The sequence below is a fragment of the Cheilinus undulatus genome, linkage group 9 (genome assembly GCF_018320785.1).
Source record: "Cheilinus undulatus linkage group 9, ASM1832078v1, whole genome shotgun sequence".
NCBI classification, from domain to species: domain Eukaryota; kingdom Metazoa; phylum Chordata; class Actinopteri; order Labriformes; family Labridae; genus Cheilinus; species Cheilinus undulatus.
Genome location: NC_054873.1, coordinates 18,331,962 through 18,354,518, shown reverse-complemented (window position 1 = coordinate 18,354,518; position 22,557 = coordinate 18,331,962). Strand labels below are relative to the sequence as shown.

Sequence of the window (22,557 nt, the reverse complement as noted above, 5' to 3'; positions counted from 1 at the left end):
AATTATTTTTCATCTAGTCATCATAAAAAAGTTTTTTTTCCCAAGATAATGAGGTAATCCTTAATTCCATGCTTCTTCCTCTTTTTTTCAATCATGTTTTGTTCCATCTAAGGTCAAAACTACAACTTTTTCCATCAAATAAATTTGAGTGGATGACATTTTTTTATTATTTGGTTGTGATTTCTCATGTGGAGGTGGTGGTGGGTCCTGATCCTCAAACAACTGAGAGTCGCTGATCTATTATGTCCAAAAATACTCCATCAAACTTGAGAGAGGTGTCTTTTTTTCTTTACAAACATATGAGGGAAAAAAGAGATACATTACGCATAAAATTGAAAATATTTTTATTTGAAAATATTTCATTTTGAATATCTTAATTTGGTTTATTTACATAAGCCCTTTAATGCTATTATTCCTCAATTCGAGTCTCGTTCAAACCGTGATTAAATAATGATTAGGTACTTCTTGTTCTAAGTTTGCACAACCAAATTTCCAAATAATCAAACTCAAGCTTGGATTAACATTAAATGTTTAAAATGGTAACATCTCCCTCTGGTTAGTTCAGAAATCCAGTTGTCAGTACTCCCATTTTTTTTTTTTTGGGTTATCAAACCCAAGTAGCTTCAGACCCAACGGTACTTCTCATTCATAGTCATTTGAAGGATAATGCTCTCCACCAGGTAAACTGATATTTTCTGTTCAGTAGGATCAGTACAAAAATGCACAAATAAGCAGAATGACAGCCTGAGAATACCAGACCTTGTTTTCCTGAACTGCTGAGCTCTTAAAGGTTGAAGCAGGTTAAGTGCTATAAACATGCCGGTCAGCTTCAAGTGCATCTTCACTACAACTACTTTGTAAACATTGTTACTAAGGCCTCCATTTAGATTCAAAACAAATTAATAAGTGTTTGTGTACGTGAACACATAAAGGATACAACAGAGTCAGTGAGACAAAGGAGAAGACAGGAAATCAGACCATCCTGTCAAACCACAACTTCTAACTTTAAAACTTTAAAATCACATCATTGAAGGGTCCTGTGTTTTCACAGCAGCCCTGCATGTTAAATGCATAGTTGTCCCATGGTGGGAGGAACACTGCAGATACAGTTTGTAGTGTAGTACTGATGCTTGTGTTCTGGTTATCACTGGTTCAAGTCTGGTTCGGTGTTAGGAGAAGGTAGCGGTAAGGATGGCCTCTTGCTGTTGATGATGGAGGGTCCCAATGCCCACAGCCGGGGCAGGCAGAGCAGGTCGGCTAACTAACTGGAGCTGAAGAGACAAGGGGGGGAAATGAAGTATGATAATATCACAGTTTAGTTATAAAAGTACTGTAAACGCTGCTCACCTTACAGGCCAGCTGCTTCTCAAACCTGGGAGCTACAAACGACCAGGGTCCCATATTCTGAGGCTCCTCCTGACTCCAAATAAATTCTGTGGAGAAATGTATTAATTCAGATCAACATCAATGGTGAAAGATAGGGATGCATGACACTATCGACATAATATTAGAAGATATGAAAACTTCTGGTGATATTTACCACAAATGTATCAGCAGTAAATATCAGCTCTAAATCAAACATTCCCAAACGGCAGTATGCTACAGCCTGATTTGAGACCTGAAACTTCCGGGGCCCACCAAAACCCTTGGACAACCACAACTTGAGATTATATTGTTGTTTCAACAGCAGGAGAGTGTAATGAAAACACTTGGTTTTCAGATACATTAACAGTACTCAGAAAGTATTTGTGGGGTCACAGGTACCATAAATGAGCCACATCTTTATTTTCTAATATTCATCTCTGTGTGGCCCAGCAAACTCTTCCCAAGTAGCATTAATGCCTAAGAAGACACTGACAGATTCTTAGAATAGTAGAGTGTGTCATCAGTTAATCCAACACCTTTTAAACCGCAACATTTGTTCCATTCAGCAGACAAAATAAATTATAAAAAAGTGACGCGAGTTAAACTTCTGGCTTTATTTTGTTACTTCTGAGACTTAAAACAAAATAATGAAGTATTTTATGATAAGTTAAAATGTGATTTTAGTTTTAAAAATGAAGATTTTTAGTAATTGTGACTTACCTCTCACATCAACGGACCTACATCATCTGAAGTCTTTTATGTTCATCCTAATTCCTTATAATTTAAAGTGTTTGAAGGACTGAAGTTTGTTTCTTTGTTCATCCTTAAACTTTAAAGTGTGTTTAAATGACTGAAAATTTAGGTCTGAACTACATTTATACACCGGTACTGATGTCAGCTAAAATGAGATGGCAAATATCAGCATATCGTATATCTGCAGCATATCTCTGATATCTTGAATCCATAGTTGATGGCATGATTCACTGAAGGCATCTTCACAACACTTTAAAGGGTTAAATATTGAACAGTTAAATTGCCTCCAAGCCCTCTGAGCAGAGAATAGACATGTGAGAAACTCAAGCTGAATTCACTTCTGTTTCTGGAGGAAGTACGAAACAGAAGAAGTAGAAGTGAAACCTTTACTTTCAGATTTTTTTTTGCAAATCAACCTCAGAACAAATCTGCAGATAAGACTGAGTCAAGCACTTCTCACCATTTGACTCAACAAGCCTCATGCACTTGAAAAAAGCCTTTACATTTAAAGCTTAGGCTAAATTGTGAGCTTATTCTTAAAAAAATTATTCCACAGAAATATGAACTGTATCAACACCAAACTTTTTTCTGCACATTATTCACGTTACTATCACATTTTCTTTTATTGGAGTCTGGATAAATGTATTTGTTAAAATGCTGATCTGTTAATAAACTTTGCCACTTTGGGGGCTTTCAGTCAAACAATAGCACTTTCTTACCTTTGCTGCTTACTTCATGTTTTACACCAAAGACTATTCAACAATCCTTAAGCAATCCTTAAGGTTTTTTTTTAATGGATGATTTCACACTATGATGAAGAAAAGCTGTGAAAAGTGGCCTTTCTGCTTCGCACTGCAAGCTACCTACAAAGCATTCTGGGATAGCTTATAGTGTTAACCAGGTAGGCCACTTACACTTTAAAAATTAAGCGTTTCTCTGGCTTTGAAAAGTGTTGAAAATATTTAAGGAAAATGATCAACTAAAAACGTGTGTAGTACATTAAGAGTATTCAGCCCCCTTCACCTTTTGTTATGCTGTAGCCTGATGCGATAGTCGATTAGATTAATTTATTTTCTTATTAATCTCCACTCAGGACCCTGTAATGACAAAGTGAAAACAGAATTTTACAACCTTTGTGAATGTATGAAAAATAGAAACTGACAAATCACATGAAAGACAAGTGGGTTTTTATGTTGTTTTGAGGAGAGTCTTCTGTCTAGCCACTCTGTCATGAAGCCCAGATCAGTGCAGGGCTGCAGTGATGGTTTTCCCTCAGGAATTTCGTCCCATCTCTACACAGGATCTCTCAGTTTCTTGGTCATCTCGCTTAATAAGGCTCTTCTCCCCCGATTGCTCAGTTTGGTCAGGCTACCAGCACTTGGAAGAATGCTGGTTGTGCCAAACTTCTTCCATTTGAGAATTATGGAGGCTACCGTGCTCTTGGGAATCCTGTCTCTTTTTCATGAATTTACACAAAATTTCAAGAATTCGGTTTCCACTTTGTCATGATGGAGTACTGAGTGTAGATTAATGAAGATAAAAATATATCTTTTTTTTCAATCTAGCATCAGACTGCAACATAACAAAGACTGAAAAAGTGAAGGGGGTCTGAAAACTTTCTGAATGTATGGTATAACATATGAGAAGTCATTTTTAATTACTGCTGATGTTTCAGTGCTAAAATCCTACATATTGTACTTTTGGAAGTGTGATAGTCCTTCTCACTGTTTTCAAACAAGTTATTGATAGATCCAGAGAAATACCAATAAATCTACTAACCTCAAAACACACTTTGTTTGAGCTCCCATTACCCTGATTATTGCTGCCCATGACAAACAACACTGTAGACCAGGGGTGTCAAACTCAATCACAGCAGGGGCCAGATTCTGGATTTAGGACTAACCTGAGAGCCTAACTGGGTCAACACTGAACTATAAATTGTCAACCTCATTTTTCACCAGTAATTACCTCCGCCAGGGAGGTTATGTGATTGGGTGGGTTTGTTTGTTCGTTTGTTCTTTTGTTAGCAACATAACTCAAAAAATCATGGATGAATTTTCAGGAAATTTTCAGGAAATGTCAGAAATGGCATAAGGAAGAACTGATTAGATTTTGGGACTGATTTGGATCACCGTCTGGATCCAGGAATTTTTTTTAAAGGATTCTGTACTATTGGGAGATAAGGCTAATGGCAGAGGTCTGCGCTGTTACCACTTTACACCAGGAGATGGAAAGACATGAGTAACTCATTCAAAGTTTTAGAGTTTATAGAGTTTGAAAGACGCACGCCCAGTCGAGGAGATGAGTCGGAGAGTAACAGAGAGAAAGACATCAAATCGTAGCGAGAATACTCACAATGCTGGGAGGAATAGAGGAATATTCACCCCCTGCCGTAACTTCCACATGTAGCAAAGCCAATGCTTTGTCTCACCATGTTTCCACCCCACCAGGGAGGGAGTAATCAGCGAATTAGATTTTGGGAGTGATCCGGATCACCGTCTGGATCCAGGAATGTTGTTAGATTCTTTACTATTAGGAGATAGGGCTGATGGCGGAGGTCTGCGCTCTCTGAGCGCTTTTCTAGTGACATGAATTTAATTTTTTAATTTTTTTGGCATTGATGATCATTTTGAAATTAAAAAGTCAAAATGTTACATTTAAAGGCTCAAATTTGAGATAAAAAGTCCAACTTGTTAGTTCAAAAGGTCAAAACACTAAATTAAAACAGCTAAACTACATTTTTACAAGGCAAATACATGAGAAGAATCACGAGTTCAAAAGGTCAAAATACTAGCTAAAATTCAAAATAATGCGTTTAAAAGGTCAAAATGTGACTTGAAATGTCAAATTGTGCATCTAAAAGGTCATATAATATGATAAAAAAAAGTCAAAATCATAGGTTTGAGTCATAATTTTGAGATCCAAAATGGAGAATATGAAATGAAAACACAAACTGATTCCAATATTTCTGACTGTATGTACTTATCTTTACTGTTGACTTTGTTGGATTTTTTAAAATTACCAACGATATTTTAAATCCTCAAGGTTAAGTTTACATTTTTATACTAGAGGAAATCTTGCCTTATACTGATGGACAAGTTATAATAGAAATATGATAGGATCTTGCAGGCCTGGTATAACTGTAACACGGGTCGGATTTGGCCCCTGGGCCTTGAGTTTGACACCCCTGTGTAGATGATATAAACCTGACAAACAGTGAATCAATGTACATTATGAGAACGTGCAGGAAGTGCTGAACAGCTCTGACATCTTTCAAACAGGGAAGGTTAGCACTAAGAGGTGGAAAGTCAACATCATATGAGGATGTTGAGGTTTTGAGGTTTCTTTTCTTGACCTTTCAGTGCTTTCAAACAAGGATGTGCCTTTAAAAATGTGCAGGCATTGTGTTTGCTGTCAGTCTCTTTATTTATTTGAAACAGCTATCATTCTCTAAATGTCTAGTTTGGGCTTCAGAAATTTTCGGGGATACTTCTGTGTTTTTGCAGCCAAACCCTTTGTTGCTGTAGTCTACTCACTGTGTTGCTTTGGCATAAAAATGAAAAAACAATTCAATAATTGTTGGGTCTGTTTAGAAATATTTTCACAGACATCAAATTAAAAAAGGGCCAAGATCCCATGATGATACAAGCACTCTGTAAACTTTTTAGTACGGGTAAAATGTAAAAGACCTTCATTTAGATCTTTACCGTGAGCGGAAGAGCTTTAACATAAAATCAGACCGTTTCAAACACTTAAAACTGATGCTAAGGTCTCTCAGATCACAGCACAAAAAGAATACATGGAAGTTTTTAGGCAAAATGATGAAAGATGCCCTCAAAAATGTTTGCTTAAATAAGTAAATATAGTCTCAACAAGCAAAGGAGCAACTACAGAGTTTGAGCTCTTATCAAAATATGTAAAATCCCCCTTCCTGATTTTATATATTTCAATTTTATTTTATTTAAAAAAAATACAAAACATGTTCACAAAGTATTTTAAAACCCACAAGCTCAAAAGCTACATGAGTTAAGAGAAGGATGTTAGCGATGGAGCCAGAAGTTCCTCAGTCTCTTAAAGTTTTGAGTAACAAATGAGGCAATCACAGATGAAGTGTGGATTGACGCTCATTGTGCTCACACTTTCAAGGCGGGATGACAAAAACTCCTCTGCTGTCGCTTTGCTGTGAATTTCAATCTGCTGAAGCTCATACTTCAGATGGCTGAGTGTCAGAAGAGCTGTTGCATTTGCATGAACCGGTCTCTTTAAAAAGACGTCTAAAGTTGACTTGAGGACTCACGAATCAAAGCTGCGACTGTCAGACTTCTATTGAAGTTTCAGCGCGCCGCTGAAAAGCATTCAGCTCTCTGTGACTCACATCTGTGTCTGCTTTTGTGATTGTTTTTTTCTACGCGACATTCAAAGTGAGAATGATGTGTCTCTAAAGATGTGAGCGGAATAAAAATTGCTTTCCTCCCAAGTAAACAAGACTTAAACTGAAATAACACGCTCTAATCACTAAAGGTTAAAGTCACTGCTCATGGTTAATCATTTTCACTGAAGATCAAAACAAAACCAGGTGTGTACAAGGACTTTAACATCATTAGTACAACTACAGATGTCCCTGCCTGTGATAAAACTCACCAAATAAATAAAGATCTAACTTAGAGAGATTAAAGCAAAGCCATGGAGATCATTTTGTTTCTCTGCACCACGTTCATACCTTGATAAACTTCTTTTAACCTCTATTTAATCTTTTTTGACATTCCTTTTTTTCTTCATGCTTCTGAAATGCAGCTTTTATTCGACTTTTTAATGCTACTGCCTTTTTTTTGGTTTTATGTTATTTTATTGAGAAATTTTAGCATTATTCAACAAACTTTTCTGAAAAAGTGGGGTACAAAGAATGTCTCTGAGGTGCAGCAGCAAACTTTTTTGTTCTCCTGGCCCCCCAGCATGTTATCTGATGTTGATGGCCCTGTATGACACAAGCTTTCAACTAAGATTAACCAGCTCTAGATCTTCATTAAAAGTAAAAATGGCCTCTTAAACTATTAAGGCTTTTCCACTATGACTTTTGGCTGCACTGATCCAAACCCAGCTGTGCTGATTTACTTTTCCAACACAGGTTTGGCCACACTGACCTACGCTGACCTGCGCTCAGAACAGTCCTGCTCTGGAGTAGGGCCCAAGTGTGCCCGCCCCACCTCCAAGTGCCACTACATCAGAGCGGTTTGACATCATTCGGGGACACCTCGCAGAAGTGTTTACGTAGTAACCGCTGCACCAAACATTGAAATACCTGCCAGATTACCAATAGTAGAAGAAGAGACTTAGAAGTAGAACAATTGCCAGCTCTTGAACAAAAGAACGCTTTGAGAGTGACCATCCACTTCCCCCCACATTGAGATCAGCCTCTACACTGCATGATCGTCCTCAGACATCATCATCCTCAGATGACATCGTGAGCCGACACCACCATCAGTGTATGGACTCCCTGATGTAACTCAATATCACATCTCTTTAAAATCTTTGAATCAGTCACTTGTCTCCTGATTGAGTCAAGTTATTGTTGCCTTTCTACCTGCTCATGACAGTGTGATCATTCTCCTCTGACCTTTTGTTTGTGAAATTCTCAGACCGCCCCGTCTGGTAAAATGGTATATCATTTCTCCCAAATCTGGTGCTTAGTTTGAACCACAGCAGATTGTCTTTGTGTCTATATGCCTTAAATGCATTGGTTGCAGCCATGCAATTGGCTGATTAGATCTTTGTATTAATGAGCAGTTAAACAGGTGTACCTAATAAAGTGGCTATATGTTTACGCTGCTGATATGAACTCTGCTTTCTCCATCAGAATAGCACACAGTGAGGAATTTAGAGCTTCATTTACTACCAGCACTGATTAGACATCAACACTAAAATATTGCTAAAGTTTCCTTTAACCTTATGATTGAGGATGAATTTATGCTACACATTTATTTAAACTTTATGTGAAGAAACATGATCTGTCTTTGTGCCTGCACTATATGAAGAAATGTCTTTCCTGTACTGCATCTGTCACAAAAACAATTTAAAATAATGCAACAAGGGGAAATAACAAAAATCTGAAATATTAAAGACAAAACAAAGAGTTCATCACACAACAGTCTTTCACACTGAACGTGCCCCAACCAAAATGAAACATATCTAATCAGGAGATAAAATCAGCATCTTGAAAACTTCCTCCTTTTACAATATGTTTGACAGTTTTAGCAAAACTTTTCAAATACAATGGTACAAAAAGGAAAGATTTAATTCACAGCATGATTAACTGATTTTAAGGATATAAAAAGATATTATAATGAGGTTTCTGTTGTAGCCTTATCCCCTTCTGTGTTTGTTTTTTAGTGATACAATAAATCAGCCCTAATTTTAGAGTAAGTATTCTCAAGTCCTTCCCAGGGAAATTTTTTCTGAAAGTCATATTTTGTCTTAAAGAGCCCTTGTTGCTTGGTAGTAACAACCTACAAGACATGAAGGACTTTCCACATTGACTGAGTGGTCTTTGCTGCATGTCTGCAAATAAAAAGTTGGGCGGGGGCAGAGGGGATTCCCCCACACGTACCTTTGGCGTTAGTGTATTTGTTGAGCTCCTGCTGCAGAGCTTCCAGAGGGAACGGACACAGCTCCTCCACACGGATCAGTGCAGTGTTCGGGTTGGCTGCTGATGTCTCCCTCTGTTTCAGCAGAGCGTAATAATGCTTCCCAGAGCACAGCACCACCTTCTGGACACTGCATGGAATGAGAAAACAAAAGGACTCGTTTGAGGGGTTACTCCATCCTTCCATCTATCCATTATCTAAACTGCTTATCCCATTCGGGGGGGCACTGGGGGCTGGAGCCAATGTTTTTGAACTGCTTTAGTTGGCTCTATCCAGGGTTTTCCAAAAAGAAAAAACAGACAGGAACACTGGATTTTTCCCAAAACATTTATAAAAATATTGTGTTTTTTTATTGATATGTACCTTTCTGCTGAGACTGAGGTGTCACCAATTACAGGTCTGAAAGATGTTCCTGGTGCCAGTTCAGCCAGGCTGGACACAGCTCCCTGCAAAAAACCACAAACATTACTCTAATAATGTAAATATAAATTAAATATCTTGGAAAAGCAGTCAGAGATGGAAACTATTTCTTTCTGAATGTATGAAAAAGGGATGTCAAGATTAGACGAATCAATTTTGTGTCAACTTTCAACACAGACACACGAACAGATTAATCTTTAAGTGTTTTAACTTCTGATAAAATATCCCTGATACTTTTTTCACACTGATTAACACTTCTTTTATTCATCAATCCATCCATATTCTTCTGCTTATCTGAGGCCAGGCTGCAGTGGCAGCAGGCTGAGCAAGTCAACCCAGTCCTCCTGCTCCCTAGCGACACTTTCCAACTCCTTCTGGGGGATCCCGAGGCACTCCCAGACCAGACAGGATATATAATCCCTCCAGTGCATTCTGGGTCTTCCCTGAGGTCTCCTCCTTACTGGATGTGCTCAAGGCCATGATTCTCAGCCAGAAAACGGTGGGTTGCTCCCTCTGTGTGGAGAGTGAGTCTCTGCCTCACGTAAAGGGGGCTCAAGTATCTTGGGGTCTTGTTCACGAGTGAGGGTAAAAGGAATTGCAAGATTGGCAGGTGGATTGGTGCAGCATCTGCAGTACTGTGGGTGTTGTTTGGTTACCAGTGGATCTTTTTTACAACTCTCACCGATAATCATGAACTCTGGGTAATGACCAAAGAATAAGATTGCAGATACAAGCAGCCAAAATGAGTTTTCTGTTACTCTGCATAGAAAGGAGCCAGCTGAGATGGTTCGGGGATCTGATTGGGATGCCTCCTCTTTTTGGAGGTCACATCCAGTTGGGAGTAGACCGGGAAGATCCAAAATACTTCTATTATGGCAGTCAAAATTCCTGTATTTCATAAACTGGTGGGTCATGAAGCCATTTTAAGAAGATCACGGATGTGTTCCTGAAAAAAAATCTGTGGCAAAAACTCTATGATGTGCTTTTATTTTTAGAGGACATGAGCAAAACTGCTTTTGAGGGTAAAATGGAGAATTATTGATCCTGCTTTATATTTAGATATATTTATTTCCATCATTTTTTGACTGAGAGCAGAAACTTTTACATCACTGGTATGTTCAACGCTTACAGAAAATCGGAGCAGTGTCTTGGGTCCGACCACGATGAGAGGTTTACGGAAGTTGCGGATCATCTGTCTCCTGAGCAGGTGGAAGTACTGAGCAGGAGTGGTGGGGTTGACCACGGCCATGTTAACAGCATCACTGTCCACGCCCTCCACTTTACTGTCACACATCTACGAGACAAGAGAGAACATGTCAGAAATTATTTACAGTTGAAGAAATGTGTAACACAACAGGGAGCAGAGGTGCTGAGTTAAGATGTGTGTAGGATTATAAAAGTGGGTCACTAGTGAAGTTTCTGTCCAAATGTACGGAGAAATTTAAAGCAATTTTTAAAAATGTGGTAACATTTTTGCATTTTTCCATCGACTATTGGTATGTGAGTCACTAAAGTAAACAAGTGTGTGTGATGGTGTTACATGAAAAAAGACAGAGAGGAAGAGAGCTTAATGTTGCATTGAATTTTGCTCCAAAACATGGGTTCTTCTGTGGGATTTTGTCTTTCTTGTGTTTTGCTGTTTGTGTTACAATGCTCTGTCTAAACTGTGATTCCTCAGGTTGTCAAACCACTTTGTAAACCTCTGTTTTCAAAGGTGCTACACAAATAAAGTTTATTATTATTATTATTGAAAGTGCAAAAACATAATGGCTCCTGGTGCTCAGGTGTGTTAATGCAGAAACATTTATTCAAATGTGTTTCCACTGAAAAAGTGGCACTTTTCTTTGAATGTCAGCTTTTCTCCCTTCTCCAAGCTTTAACACATTTTTGTCATCTTTCAATTTTTTGAAATTTGCAGCATTTCTTGTCAAGTTTTTCAAGTACACTCTGAAAAAATAAAATAAAAACTGGTGAATGGAAATCTAACTACTGTCTGAGAACATCGAAGATTGTTTGTTTAAAATACCACAGAGGAAAAAGTATAACTATATGAGAAAATAATGTTCACGATAACCCAGACGTATTGGTGTATGAAAATTTGAATTCACGCTGAAAGTTTGAAAACAGCCTTTTTTAAAGAGTGTTAAATACATTGTTTAAAGCATTGGTTCCCAACCAATGGGGGGGTGGGGGGGTGGTAGCAAAGATCAGGGTTTGATCAGTTAAACAATTCAAATCTGTGATTTTTGACTGCAGTGTGTTACTTTTTCTTCTCTTTAGGGTCCTCGGGGGGCTATGCTTTTAGTTTTTTGCTTAAGTACATATGGGGGGGGGCTCCAAGGAAAAATGGTTGGGAAACACCAGTTTAGAGGACCATGCAGTGAGTCATCAACCATCTAAAGCATGCTTTGTTTCTGTAATTACTTATTTCTCTTTTATATTTATTTGTCTGTTCTCTATTCAATCCGTATAGAAGCCTTAAAGCTTCCCATGATGAAAGGCAGCCCCATGTTGATCACATTTGAAAATGTCTAAAATCTGTATTTACAACTTAAAATGTGCAAATAATACAGAAGGGCTGAATAAGGAGGTGACACCACACAGTTAATCTGGTGCCTTTTGTCTGCTTTATGCTGCTGGGAAATTAAAAATCATTATGCCTGTGATTTCTATTGATTTCCGCTGATAGTAACATGTAAATTAATGACCTCAGTGCAACATTGAGCTCCTTTGGTTTTGCACAAAACTCCTGTAAATCGAGAATCAAAAATCAAATATCCATATTTTACATGAGTCCTCTTTTTCCATCCTCTTAAACTTATTCTCTGCAGCTTTACATCAGCACAATTAACAGCTTTGGTTTGCATATTTCAGCAGAAGTCTTCCCATGTTTTAGCACTAAAATGCCTCAAAGCTACAAAACGTAACCTCTGCACTAGCTGAGGTAAAACATTAAACCTCCATGAAAGCTTCTCAGGTGGTTTTGGTGTGTAGATAAGTAACAGACAATAAACTAACAGGAGTTGAGCATGTTATTTTGTTTTTGCTCATATGATCTGACTGCTGAGTGTTGAAAAGAACAGGCCTGGTGTGTAATGCCAACACCGGAATTGGATATCTACCAGATTTTATCTAATTTTTGAACCGGCAAATCTCCCACAGGACAAAAAAACAAATCTTGAAATGACTTTGGTTTTTGTCTTGTTTCAGGCAGTTATGTACATGTTAAGGCTTAAAGGACCCTAGATGTAGGCATTCATGAGTAGTCTGGTCTAACAAGGATGAGACATCTTGACCTGTAGGAAGCGCTCCATACGGCAGGATGAGTGTTCCGGTCCGGCTCCATCGTAGCCATGAGGCAGCAGGATCACCATCCCACACTGCAGCAGCCATTTGGCTTCACCTGAAGACAGAGCAGTTTCTGATGTATAAAGGCTTTTGGGGAAAGTCTAACAGATCATTGAGATCTAAGTTAAAGTGGTCAACAGTTTACCTCCAGAGATGAACGTATCAAAGATGATCTGCGCTCCGTTGAAGAAATCTCCAAACTGAGCCTCCCAGATGGGAAGCAGCTTTGGCTGTGCGATGCTCATACCATATTCAAATCCAAGCACAGCCTCCTCAGACAGCGGGCTGTTACACACCTAAACACACAAAAACACACCACATCAGGACGTGTAACATATCCTAATGAACCTGGATTTACCCACATCATGTAAAAGTGATGTGCTGGTTTTTAGAGATTTCACCTCCAGGAAACCCGTCTGCTGAGGACTGATATGGTTCAGAGGGATGTACATGTCGTTTGTGTCTTGACAAACCACCATGGCGTGTCTCTGACTGAACGTGCCTCTTCCAACATCCTGTCCGCTGATTCTGATATTAAATCCTGCAACAACAATAGAACTTTATATAGAAAATCCATTCTTGAGAATACAATTCCATCGTTCTTAAAGTCCCTGTTAGAATTTATACATGTACGGGACAAGAGATCCAAAGAAATTAAATGTATGGCTTTGTCCACTGGGGGTGTCAAATCACTGAAACCCAAAGTTTCTCACAAGAGCTTTAAATTCAGTCAGATGTTTTTTCTCCTTACCTTGGGAGAGGAGAGAGCCAAAAGCCAAGGCCTCTGCTGTGGACCAGTCCAGCTTGGTCCCATCTTCCAGCTTCTGTAGTCGAGCCTAAGTTCACAAAGAAGGAGAAAAACCCTCATGTAGCTGCTTCTGTGTCAACACCGGATGATCCAGTTCCTCCGAGAGTTTGGCAGTACCTGTACATGCGTCTTTCCCAGGTGGCTGTGCAGCTGGATTTCCTCTGGGATGTCAACAGATTTAGCTCCGACAAACTGTAGCAGAGGAATGGGGACACCCGTGTCCCATGTGGTGACTCTGTTCTGTGGTTCCACCAGGTCTCCCCAACGGCCCTGCAGGTTGGTGGGTGGGGGGCTGTACAGGGTCATATTGGACAGCTTGTCATTGAGCATGCTGTAGTATTTGGACTTCATCTCGTCTCTCTCGGCTTCAGTCATCAACCCCTCAGAGATCAGCTGGTCTGAGTATGAGTCAGGTACGCTCTTACGGGACCTGGGAGGATAAAACATGGGGAATTTCAATTTTTTAATAATAATAATTTTAAATCAAATATTCAAAGCTAATACCTTATGAATATTTTAACAAGAAAACGAAAGAATGTAGTTTCATCACTTGCATAAGAAACCTATGAAAGATGTTCCACATGCTGCAGTTTAGTTTAGAAAGGAAAATGTGAAGTGATAAAGCAAAAGAAAAACTGACCGGATGATCTTGTACATGGCAGGGTTGGTGAAGAAAGGCTCGTCCAGCTCGTTGTGGCCCCACTGCCGGTAGCAGATCAGGTCCAGGATAACATCTTTCCTGAAGAGCCGCTGGTACTCCACAGCCAGCCGAGTGGCCCGCAGCACCTCCTCTGCATCGTCGCCGTTCACGTGGATCACAGCACAGTTCACCATCTTACCTGCGATACATGACAGCACCTGAATATTATCTGTACAATGCTCAACACAGATTTGAATACACTCTGTCATCAAGATTTGTATTTGATTACTGTGATGCTTCTGAAGTGTTTGACTGACCAACATCGCTGCAGTACAGAGAGGATCTCCCTCTTTCAGATGGAGTGGTGTAACCCACTTGGTTGTTCACAATAAGGTGGATACTGCCACCGACTCTGTAGTGAGGGAGGTTTGATATGGTCAGAGTTTCTGGAACGATCCCTTGGCCAGTGAAAGAGCCGTCACCGTGAACCTGTGAAGAGAAGAAGATGGAGAGAAAGAAAAAGAGGAAGAAACCGTGTTAAAAATGCAAGGATATCAGGTAGGAACTGGTTTAAAAAGCTCCTCATGAGACAAAAGCCTGGAGGGGTTTAGGCTCTTTACCTCCTGCAGAGTTTGAGCCCTGGATCAAGAGTAAAGAAGACACACAGGACATATGGTAGAGGTCTACAGCTTTGAGACAACAATTTAAGGACCCATGTGTGAATGTCTGTGCCATTTTGGCAGCAAATTTGTAAAGTTACTGTTATAGCTCATAATCAAGAGTGAATAAAGAACCCATAATAATAAGTATAGTACCAATTAGACCAGTGAATCAGGTTCATTAGCTGCTATTACTCCTCTTTTCTATGTATTAAGACTTTTTACTCATATTAGTTCTATCTAAAATAAATGAGGCATACAATCATGAGGAATCATTAAAATAAAGACTACATGTTCCTATGCTACTAATATCAACCAATGCGGTGTTTCACCCTTTAATTAACTCTATGCAACTTCTTTTAAATCCTCAAAACAAAACTGCTGTGACTGTTCTACTTTAAACCGGGCTGACCCATGTCTTTTCCTTGACACCCTACTCTAAACACCTGTTCTTGCACTATTTAAGTTAGCATGGGGGAGTATTATTTCTATCAAGAGATGCTTAACACCTTAAGGCACTGCTATCTGGCAGGACAAACACTTGCCGTTATCAATCACAGCGTTTATTCTTTGTATGTACATAGTGGCAGAGGGGAAGAGGCGGAAAAAGATGTGGATGAAGGGGGAGAGAGGAAAGAGTGACAAACTGAATGCCTGAAAGTGAGTCGGAGTGAATCTCTGACTCACTTTAATTTCAGTGTGACATCTGAAGCATTGGCAAGCAGTTTAAAAAACACTGATTCTTGCAAAATGAAAATATCCTAATAATTTTGTTCTTTCATTGTAGGAAACAAATCCAGAAAAAGTAAAATGGATCAGTCTCAAACACATATCAATGAGACAATTCTAAAATCAATGAGTCAAACTTTCTTTATTCCGGTAAAAGCACTGATTGATAAAGATAGGACAATGCAAAGAAATATTCAAATGAGGTGATAGGAAGAACAGAGAAGCATGAAAGAGCTTTGCATGGCAGAATCACAGAACAGAATAGCTTTACTGTCATTGTAATGTGTACAACGAAATTCAAAGTGCCAACCAGTCTGTGCAAGGAGTATAAAAGTTAATACTAGTATATATTTAAAAATGAGGTATTATTTGTTCAATACTATTTTCTTTCCAAATATATGTTTTTAACATAATATATACAGTGTATGTAACATTTACACAAATATCATTGCTGTTGAGCAAAAACCTTGTATCGTCGTTTTTCATTATTTTATTTTTTTCATGAATCAGAGCTACGGATCACCTTTTACATCTGTCTGTGGGTTTTTACAAATTTTAAACCAAAAAACCATGACCATATCTGTTGAGTGATAAATCATTTGAAAAACACAGCCTTTTTTTTTTCAATTGCTGAAAAGTGATGATTTTGGAGATATGAGGTTTTGGTCTGCTGCCAGGAATATAACAAAAGATAATGATATAAAATAATAAAGAGTACAACAAGGTTGGAGAAGCCACTATTTAGAGTGACAGCAAGGCTGACTGTAAGCTGAATCAATGGTAAACGTGGTACTTCCGACAAATCCTTCGCCATAAAAGTCCATAGTTGTTTTCCTCAAGTGCTTTTATTGTTAACGCCCATACCAGGAAGCGTAATTTTTTTAGAACCAGTTCATTTTTATTTGTCAATTTTTTGTTTGAATATTTCCCATTTGTTACTTCAAGCTGCAACAGATATATTCTGTTTAGTTGAATCATTGGCTGTTTACTGATTTGAAGAGGGTGTTTTGGAGATTTTTATTTCTAGATATTTACTTCCTATGCAGTGGTACATTGTTGTTTAAATTTTCAGTTTGCTGCTGAGATAATGTTGGTTGTCAAAATTATTGCTGTTATTTTACAGTGAAATTAAGTTTCAAATATTTGAAATGAAAACATTACATTTGTTGCTTATACTTGTTCTTATGTGAACACAAAGCTTAATTTAATTTGGGAATGCTACTGACTTGTATGCATTCTGAAATGTCTTCTGCTCTTTGAACAAGAAATACGGTGTCACTTTTACCATTTGTGTTACCTTACACATCATCAGGACTGAAGAAAAGGGGATTGGCCTAGCTCTACAATTAAACAAAGAATAATAAATTAAAGACTACATTTATCAAAATTTTTCATTTCTTTGAAAGTGGTATAAAGACCTTTAAAAAACTACCTTAAGTCACATTTTCTACCAAAAGCTTGTGCAAGTGAAAGAGAAAGAGCAATGTCTAAATTGCACAAATATATTTTCAACATTTGCTTGTACATTTGTGCAAGTGTAACATTATTTGTTATGTAATTGGTGTCATATGTGCCTGTAATTTTTGTGAATTAAACATAAAAACAGCCCATATAGACCTTTTTCCTTTGTTGCTATGGTGTCAAAACAGGTTTCAGTTATTTGTAATTCCTATTAGCATTAAAGTTTAATAATTCGGTATTGTGACAATGCTAGAAAGGAAAATTGAAGTGTAATTTCAACAAAAAAACATTTACTGTATATAATATTCTAAATCTTAATCCCAATGTTTCCTGCCATCTTTATATCAAATATATGTGTTCTTTCTAGCAGGTTTAAACTTCCTTTGCTGCATGTGTCTGTTATTTGTTATGAAGTGTACCTGCAGGCAGACAACTTGGTCCCCCGGCTGTGCTTTCTCTTCAGGTGAATAGTCTCCCTCTCTCCTTAGCTGCTGCCTGGCTCGAGTTTTGCCCTGAGCCACAGGGTTGATCGCTTCCAGGTGAGATGGGTTTGGCAGCATGGTCACGTGCAGAGGGTGTGCGGCTCCGAAATCCAACTGCACTGATGAGGTGAGGTGGGAGAGGACGTCACCACAGGCAGGCGAAGTGTCGGGGAATTCGCTGAGGCCGCGCATTTTACGGAACATGAGCTGGGGAAAGAGATAATGTTAGAACAGTTTCTTTGACCACATCACATCATATTCATTAGATTGTGATAAGTTTTCTATGCACACCTAAGTGTGACTGATTGAAGACAATCACTGTTTGATGCTATTTGATCCTTTAATTAAATTTCTACCTACTCATACTACTGATTCCTAAAGCGGAAAATAAGAAATGCCATCTTGTCCTGGTGATAATTCAAAAACTTCCATGTCTCATCTGTTGATATACCTCTGGTGGGAACTTCAGCAGACCCGTCAGGAGGTTGAGACGACCTCTATGCGGCATGCCGATGACGATGTCAGTGACTCCACTGTGAGCCATCTGGAAGAAAAGCTCGTGGAAGAATCCCATCATGCTCTCTGCTCCCTCTCCTCCATAACGTTTCACAGTAGCAAACTTAGTGGCCAGAAAGTGGTCAAATTCCTATAGTATGTGAATGACAAAATAAAGAAACTGATCATTAAAAATAATCTGTGACAACATGTTTTGATACTATCCTGTTCTTCCTTTTCTGACCGACCTGAGACTCCAGCATGATCTTTGCCAGCTGCTTCCTCTCTTCATTGGAGAAAGTTTTCTTCTTGAGCTCTTCAAATTTGTCAGTGAACCACTCCTGTTCTTCCAGGCTGCTCAGCTGGCTGGTCTCCACTGACAGGTTGCCACAGTATGCTTCTTTCAGGTAGGCCTCAACCTCCTCAACAGAAGCTTCTGTCTTCCCAAAGTGTTGTAGACCTGCAGGAAAATCACAGCACTGATGGACTCACAAAGGTTTTTAATGTCCTGCAAACACATGTTATCCATTCAAATTCAATCTCATAAAGGTGATGTCCATAATACTGAATAGTATATAATCACAGTGTGTTTACTCATGCATTTATGTTGAATCAGGATTTAACGTGGAATTTATATATGGCAGATATTACTATCAACTTGTGTCTAAAAACTGCAACTCTTTTTCAAGTGAGGATGCCAGTACACTTGCTGCCACCCATCAATTCACGTATTGTTCAGGAAATCACAAGTAATTTCTCTTTTAATACCACAGCAACAAACAGGGAATTTTTTTGCATCTAATTTGATGTAGTTGATTTCTTGTTTTCAATTATCAAAACTTCCAAGGAAAGCCCTCCACACTTTTTAAACTTAACAGATATACTGACAAAATCTAAATATTGAAGTTTTGCAAATTATGCAGTGTTGCACCAGTAAAGGAGGAGCATATCTTTACAATTTAGATAGTGAGCAGGAGCTTTTAAGGATTTTTTTGAAAGATTAATTCCTCTCCAACATACCTTTATTGAGAAATGGGTGGATTATTTTCAGTGCTACTGCACTTTTCTATACTATTGATCATTAAAATAACAGAACTGTATTTCTTTAAATAGTGTTATCTAACTTTTTGACAAATCTTCAAATTTTAATGTAAAAAAGAATCTCAAATATTTGTGCAATAAGGAAAGCCATAAACCACCTTACTGCACTTAAAACTAAAAATGTAGTATTTTCCAGAAAGCATCATGAAATCATAAGAACTTCAGTTGCACTTCATATAACAGGTTATTTAAGCAGTGATTGTAGTAAGGTTATCACGAAACCCGATTGCTAAACTTTGATGTCATTCTAGTAAAAGTCAAACAGGATTCCTCCACCACTCCTTCCAGTTTTGCCACCTGGCAGGCACTACAGAGTCCTACCTTGTCTGTCTGTCAAATGAAAACAAGTCTTGGGGAGTGGTTCTTGAATGGTCTGGCAATTCTAGGTGTTCCATGAGAGTTTGTGCAATCATCGATATCACTACAACATGGGTGCAGATATGGCGTTCCATGGAATTTTGGATTGCTCTCAGGTATGCCTTGGGCAAAAAGGTTACAGTAACTTTGAGTTATTGATGAATGATTTATTGTCATTTACACTTTTTATCTGACAATCCTTGTTCGATCTTGTTTTTAGTGATGGCATCTTTGACCTGACTTGACTTGTTATAACCTACCATGTTTTTACTAACAGAGGTACACTGTTACTTCTATCTTGCTTTAACCTACCTCATTTTTATGTTCTTACTTGTATCCTGCATTTATTCTCCCTGGTCTTGTTTTATATTGTTTTTAATTGGGGTTAGCCCTTTTAAGTCTTGAGCACCAGGGTCACTTTCATGATTTGTCCTGTCCTGTGCTGTTGATTGAGTGTGAAAGGAAGCCAATTAGTTACCTTAATTTAACAAAAACATTGTTCTCTCAAAGGTAGTTTACCATGAACAAATACGTTTTTGTACTTTTTGATTATATTAGATAACAAAGACTTAAAAATAAAGTTGTATTGAAAATAACTTTGACAATTTAATTTGATTATAGGATATAAACAGTAGAAGGTATTGTCATAAAATTAATGCTTGAAATGTAACCGTAGGTTTCATTTACAGCTGTCACTTACCCGGAGGAGGAAAAGTACCAGACTTTTGCACTCAAGTAAAAGAGCAGTTATTTTGGTTGAAATTTACTTAAACAGAATTAAAGTTACTGGTTTATAAATGTACTCAAGTTTCAGTAAAAAGTACATAATTTGAAGTTTACTCAAAGCACTGAGTAGTTAGTTTTGATAACCAAGAGGCCTTCAGAATTAAATATGATCTTTCCTTAATGTGCAATAACTACAAGAGAATATGAATCTCCAAGCAGGTTATTTGTTATAAGGTGTAACTTTATCTCAAGTGAAATGCAACAGCTGTTTTGGGATGAAATGTGGAAAAATGTACTTGTCATGTGTTGTGAAAGTTAAACTACTGGTCATTCTCTTTTTTGTTGGCAGAAAGTCTGGACCTTTTGGCTTTTAGTGTTTACTTTTTTACTCTGTGCTTAATAACGTGATGAAGTACAACACTTCCCCCTAAATATACTTAGGTAAAATGCAAATTACTGATTTTAAAAAAAGTAAAAGTACACAAAAAAAGCTATTCGACTGCAGTTATCTGAATAAATGTAATTCGTTACTCTCCACCTCTGCACTTACCTGAAGTATTGAGTTGTCCTTTAATGGTGCCAGCCAGCAGGTCTATCTCCGGGACACTGTCAGCTACAGGCTTTTGAGGTAGTAATGGGTTAATTCTGGCATACTTGTGTCCATGTGCTCTGTATGCCTCCACCAGACGGGCCAGGGTATGATCTGATCACAAAGCCAAACAAGCAACAACTGTCAGGAATGAGCTGTTAAACCTCACTGCAGCTTTAATCACGTCTGCCACGACGCACAACTTCGGCTCACGGAAACATCAATGCACATCAACAAAGTACCCAGCTACAACTTCTGGTGCATTTCGCACAGATAGAAGGGGCTGAATACATTTGACAAACACTTCCCTCCCAGCAAAAACAACCCACTTCCCCTAGTCGTGTCTTCTGCTGTTAAACTGTCCCCTACGGAGACTTAAGTCCATACTGACCTTGGTTCAGCGCCGCGATGCGCTCTGTCGGCAACTTGTGCTGGCTGTCGGTCTGCTTGGGTCGGTATCCGTAAACTCCTTTCTCTGTGTGATAACTGCAGCTGACAACCTGCCGAGCGACACTCGGTGGTAGTCTGCTCAGTGACTTTTTCAAGAAAAATACAGCAGACATGTTTATCGAGGGTAAAGCTTCGGTTCTTGAAACCGCACAATACAACTGCTACAAGACGGCGGCCATACTGCCGAGAGAGGGGCGTAGTGGGAGGAGACGCCGCATCTGAAGGCCATTGGTCGGGGTCAGCATACTCGTTTCACACAACACTGACGAAAAAAATATTTATCCTTTAGCTCTCTGTTTTTTGTTTTTTCTTCTTTTTATTTTTTTTTTGTTTTTTTGTTTGTTTGTTTTTACCACGAGCACACGAGAAAACGTCTTCGACACAAACTTACTGCTTCCTCTAGTAAATGTGGTGAGGTAAGACGACGGCTGATGACGTAATGCAACAAGTGTCCATCACAACGACAACATTTGTGCCACGTTCAGGGACATCTAGTTACTCATAAATGAGCCAAAAACCTGTCTTGAGGCCTGTACGACGAAGCTGGCTTAACAAGGCCGCGCTCACATAAAAGGGGTGATGTTTGCAGCGTCTGACCAATCGCAAACATGGAGAAAGTCTGCAGAGCAGCTGATTTCTCAATGGAGGAACAGACAATCATTCTTCAAAAATACGAGGAATTTAAATCAATAATCCAGACCAGACGCAACACTGCCGCCGCAGCAAAAGCCTGAAATGAATGCTGGCAGAAAACTGCCGACTGTTAATGCGTACATTCGTCAGATTACACAATATTAATTCATCGGACAATATAAACGGACAGCACTCTGATCACTCAGTTTCACTTTAGTACCACAAATTACAGTTTATTAACATGATTAAAACATCAAACGTACAGTTGTCATACCATCATTTGATGGTCACATGTCATCTGCAGAAGCATCTGGGGTTCACATTAGTCAATGTGCTCTTGAAAAGACGAATAAAGTTCAGTTGTGACAACAGTGTTGTGTGGGCCTCTTTGTGTATGTGGACTGTTTGTGATTTAAAATGATTATGATATAAATTATGGAAATTGAGGCAAGACATTGATAATGAACCAAATGAATGTGAAATGTCTGTGCATTGTAAATTTTATGTATTATGTGAACTACCTGAATGTTGAGGAGGTGAAAGCTTTTTTTTCTTGTTTGTTTGTTTTTTTTTTACAAAAATTACTAGAAAAAATACATTTGCAAGCGCCACAATCTAAGTGGTGAAAAGTGATAATTAAAATAAGTTAAAGGTGGCAAAAAAGGGCCAAAGTGACAAATATCAGTAAAAGGGTGGCAAAATGGGCAAAAAGTGGCAAACACTGGGAGAAAAGTGGCAAAAATAGGGGAATAAATGGCATTTAATGGCAAAATGAAGCTCAAATGAGTGAATAGTGGGTGAAAAAAAACATCAAAAAGAGCAAACATTTGCAAAAAGCAGGATGAAATAGGCAAAAACTGGTGAATAATTGGAAACAACAGCATGAAAGTGGCAAAAAGA

At 38.5% G+C, this 22,557-nt stretch overlaps 1 protein-coding gene across 2 annotated transcripts; it reads right to left on the bottom strand.

The window, feature by feature from the left end:
* Positions 1-327: 327 nt before the first annotated feature.
* On the bottom strand, positions 328-21,230 carry dhtkd1 (dehydrogenase E1 and transketolase domain containing 1). 2 transcript variants are annotated; one of them, XM_041796361.1, is made up of 17 exons: positions 20,966-21,230; positions 20,536-20,688; positions 18,050-18,261; positions 17,758-17,952; positions 17,244-17,513; positions 14,293-14,464; positions 13,976-14,174; positions 13,453-13,765; positions 13,279-13,363; positions 12,929-13,068; positions 12,673-12,823; positions 12,476-12,582; positions 10,309-10,473; positions 9,123-9,205; positions 8,723-8,889; positions 1,348-1,433; positions 328-1,271 (listed from the first exon to the last, which is right to left on the bottom strand). In XM_041796361.1, exons 1-17 carry the CDS (start codon positions 21,135-21,137, stop codon positions 1,170-1,172), a joined length of 2,772 nt encoding a protein of 923 aa, XP_041652295.1. In that variant the 5' UTR covers positions 21,138-21,230; the 3' UTR covers positions 328-1,169. The 2 variants fall into 2 exon arrangements, 1 of the variants encoding a protein (XP_041652295.1); XR_005992377.1 differs by lacking the exon at positions 328-1,271 and adding an exon at positions 3,142-3,215.
* Between the last annotated feature and the right edge of the window lie 1,327 nt (positions 21,231-22,557).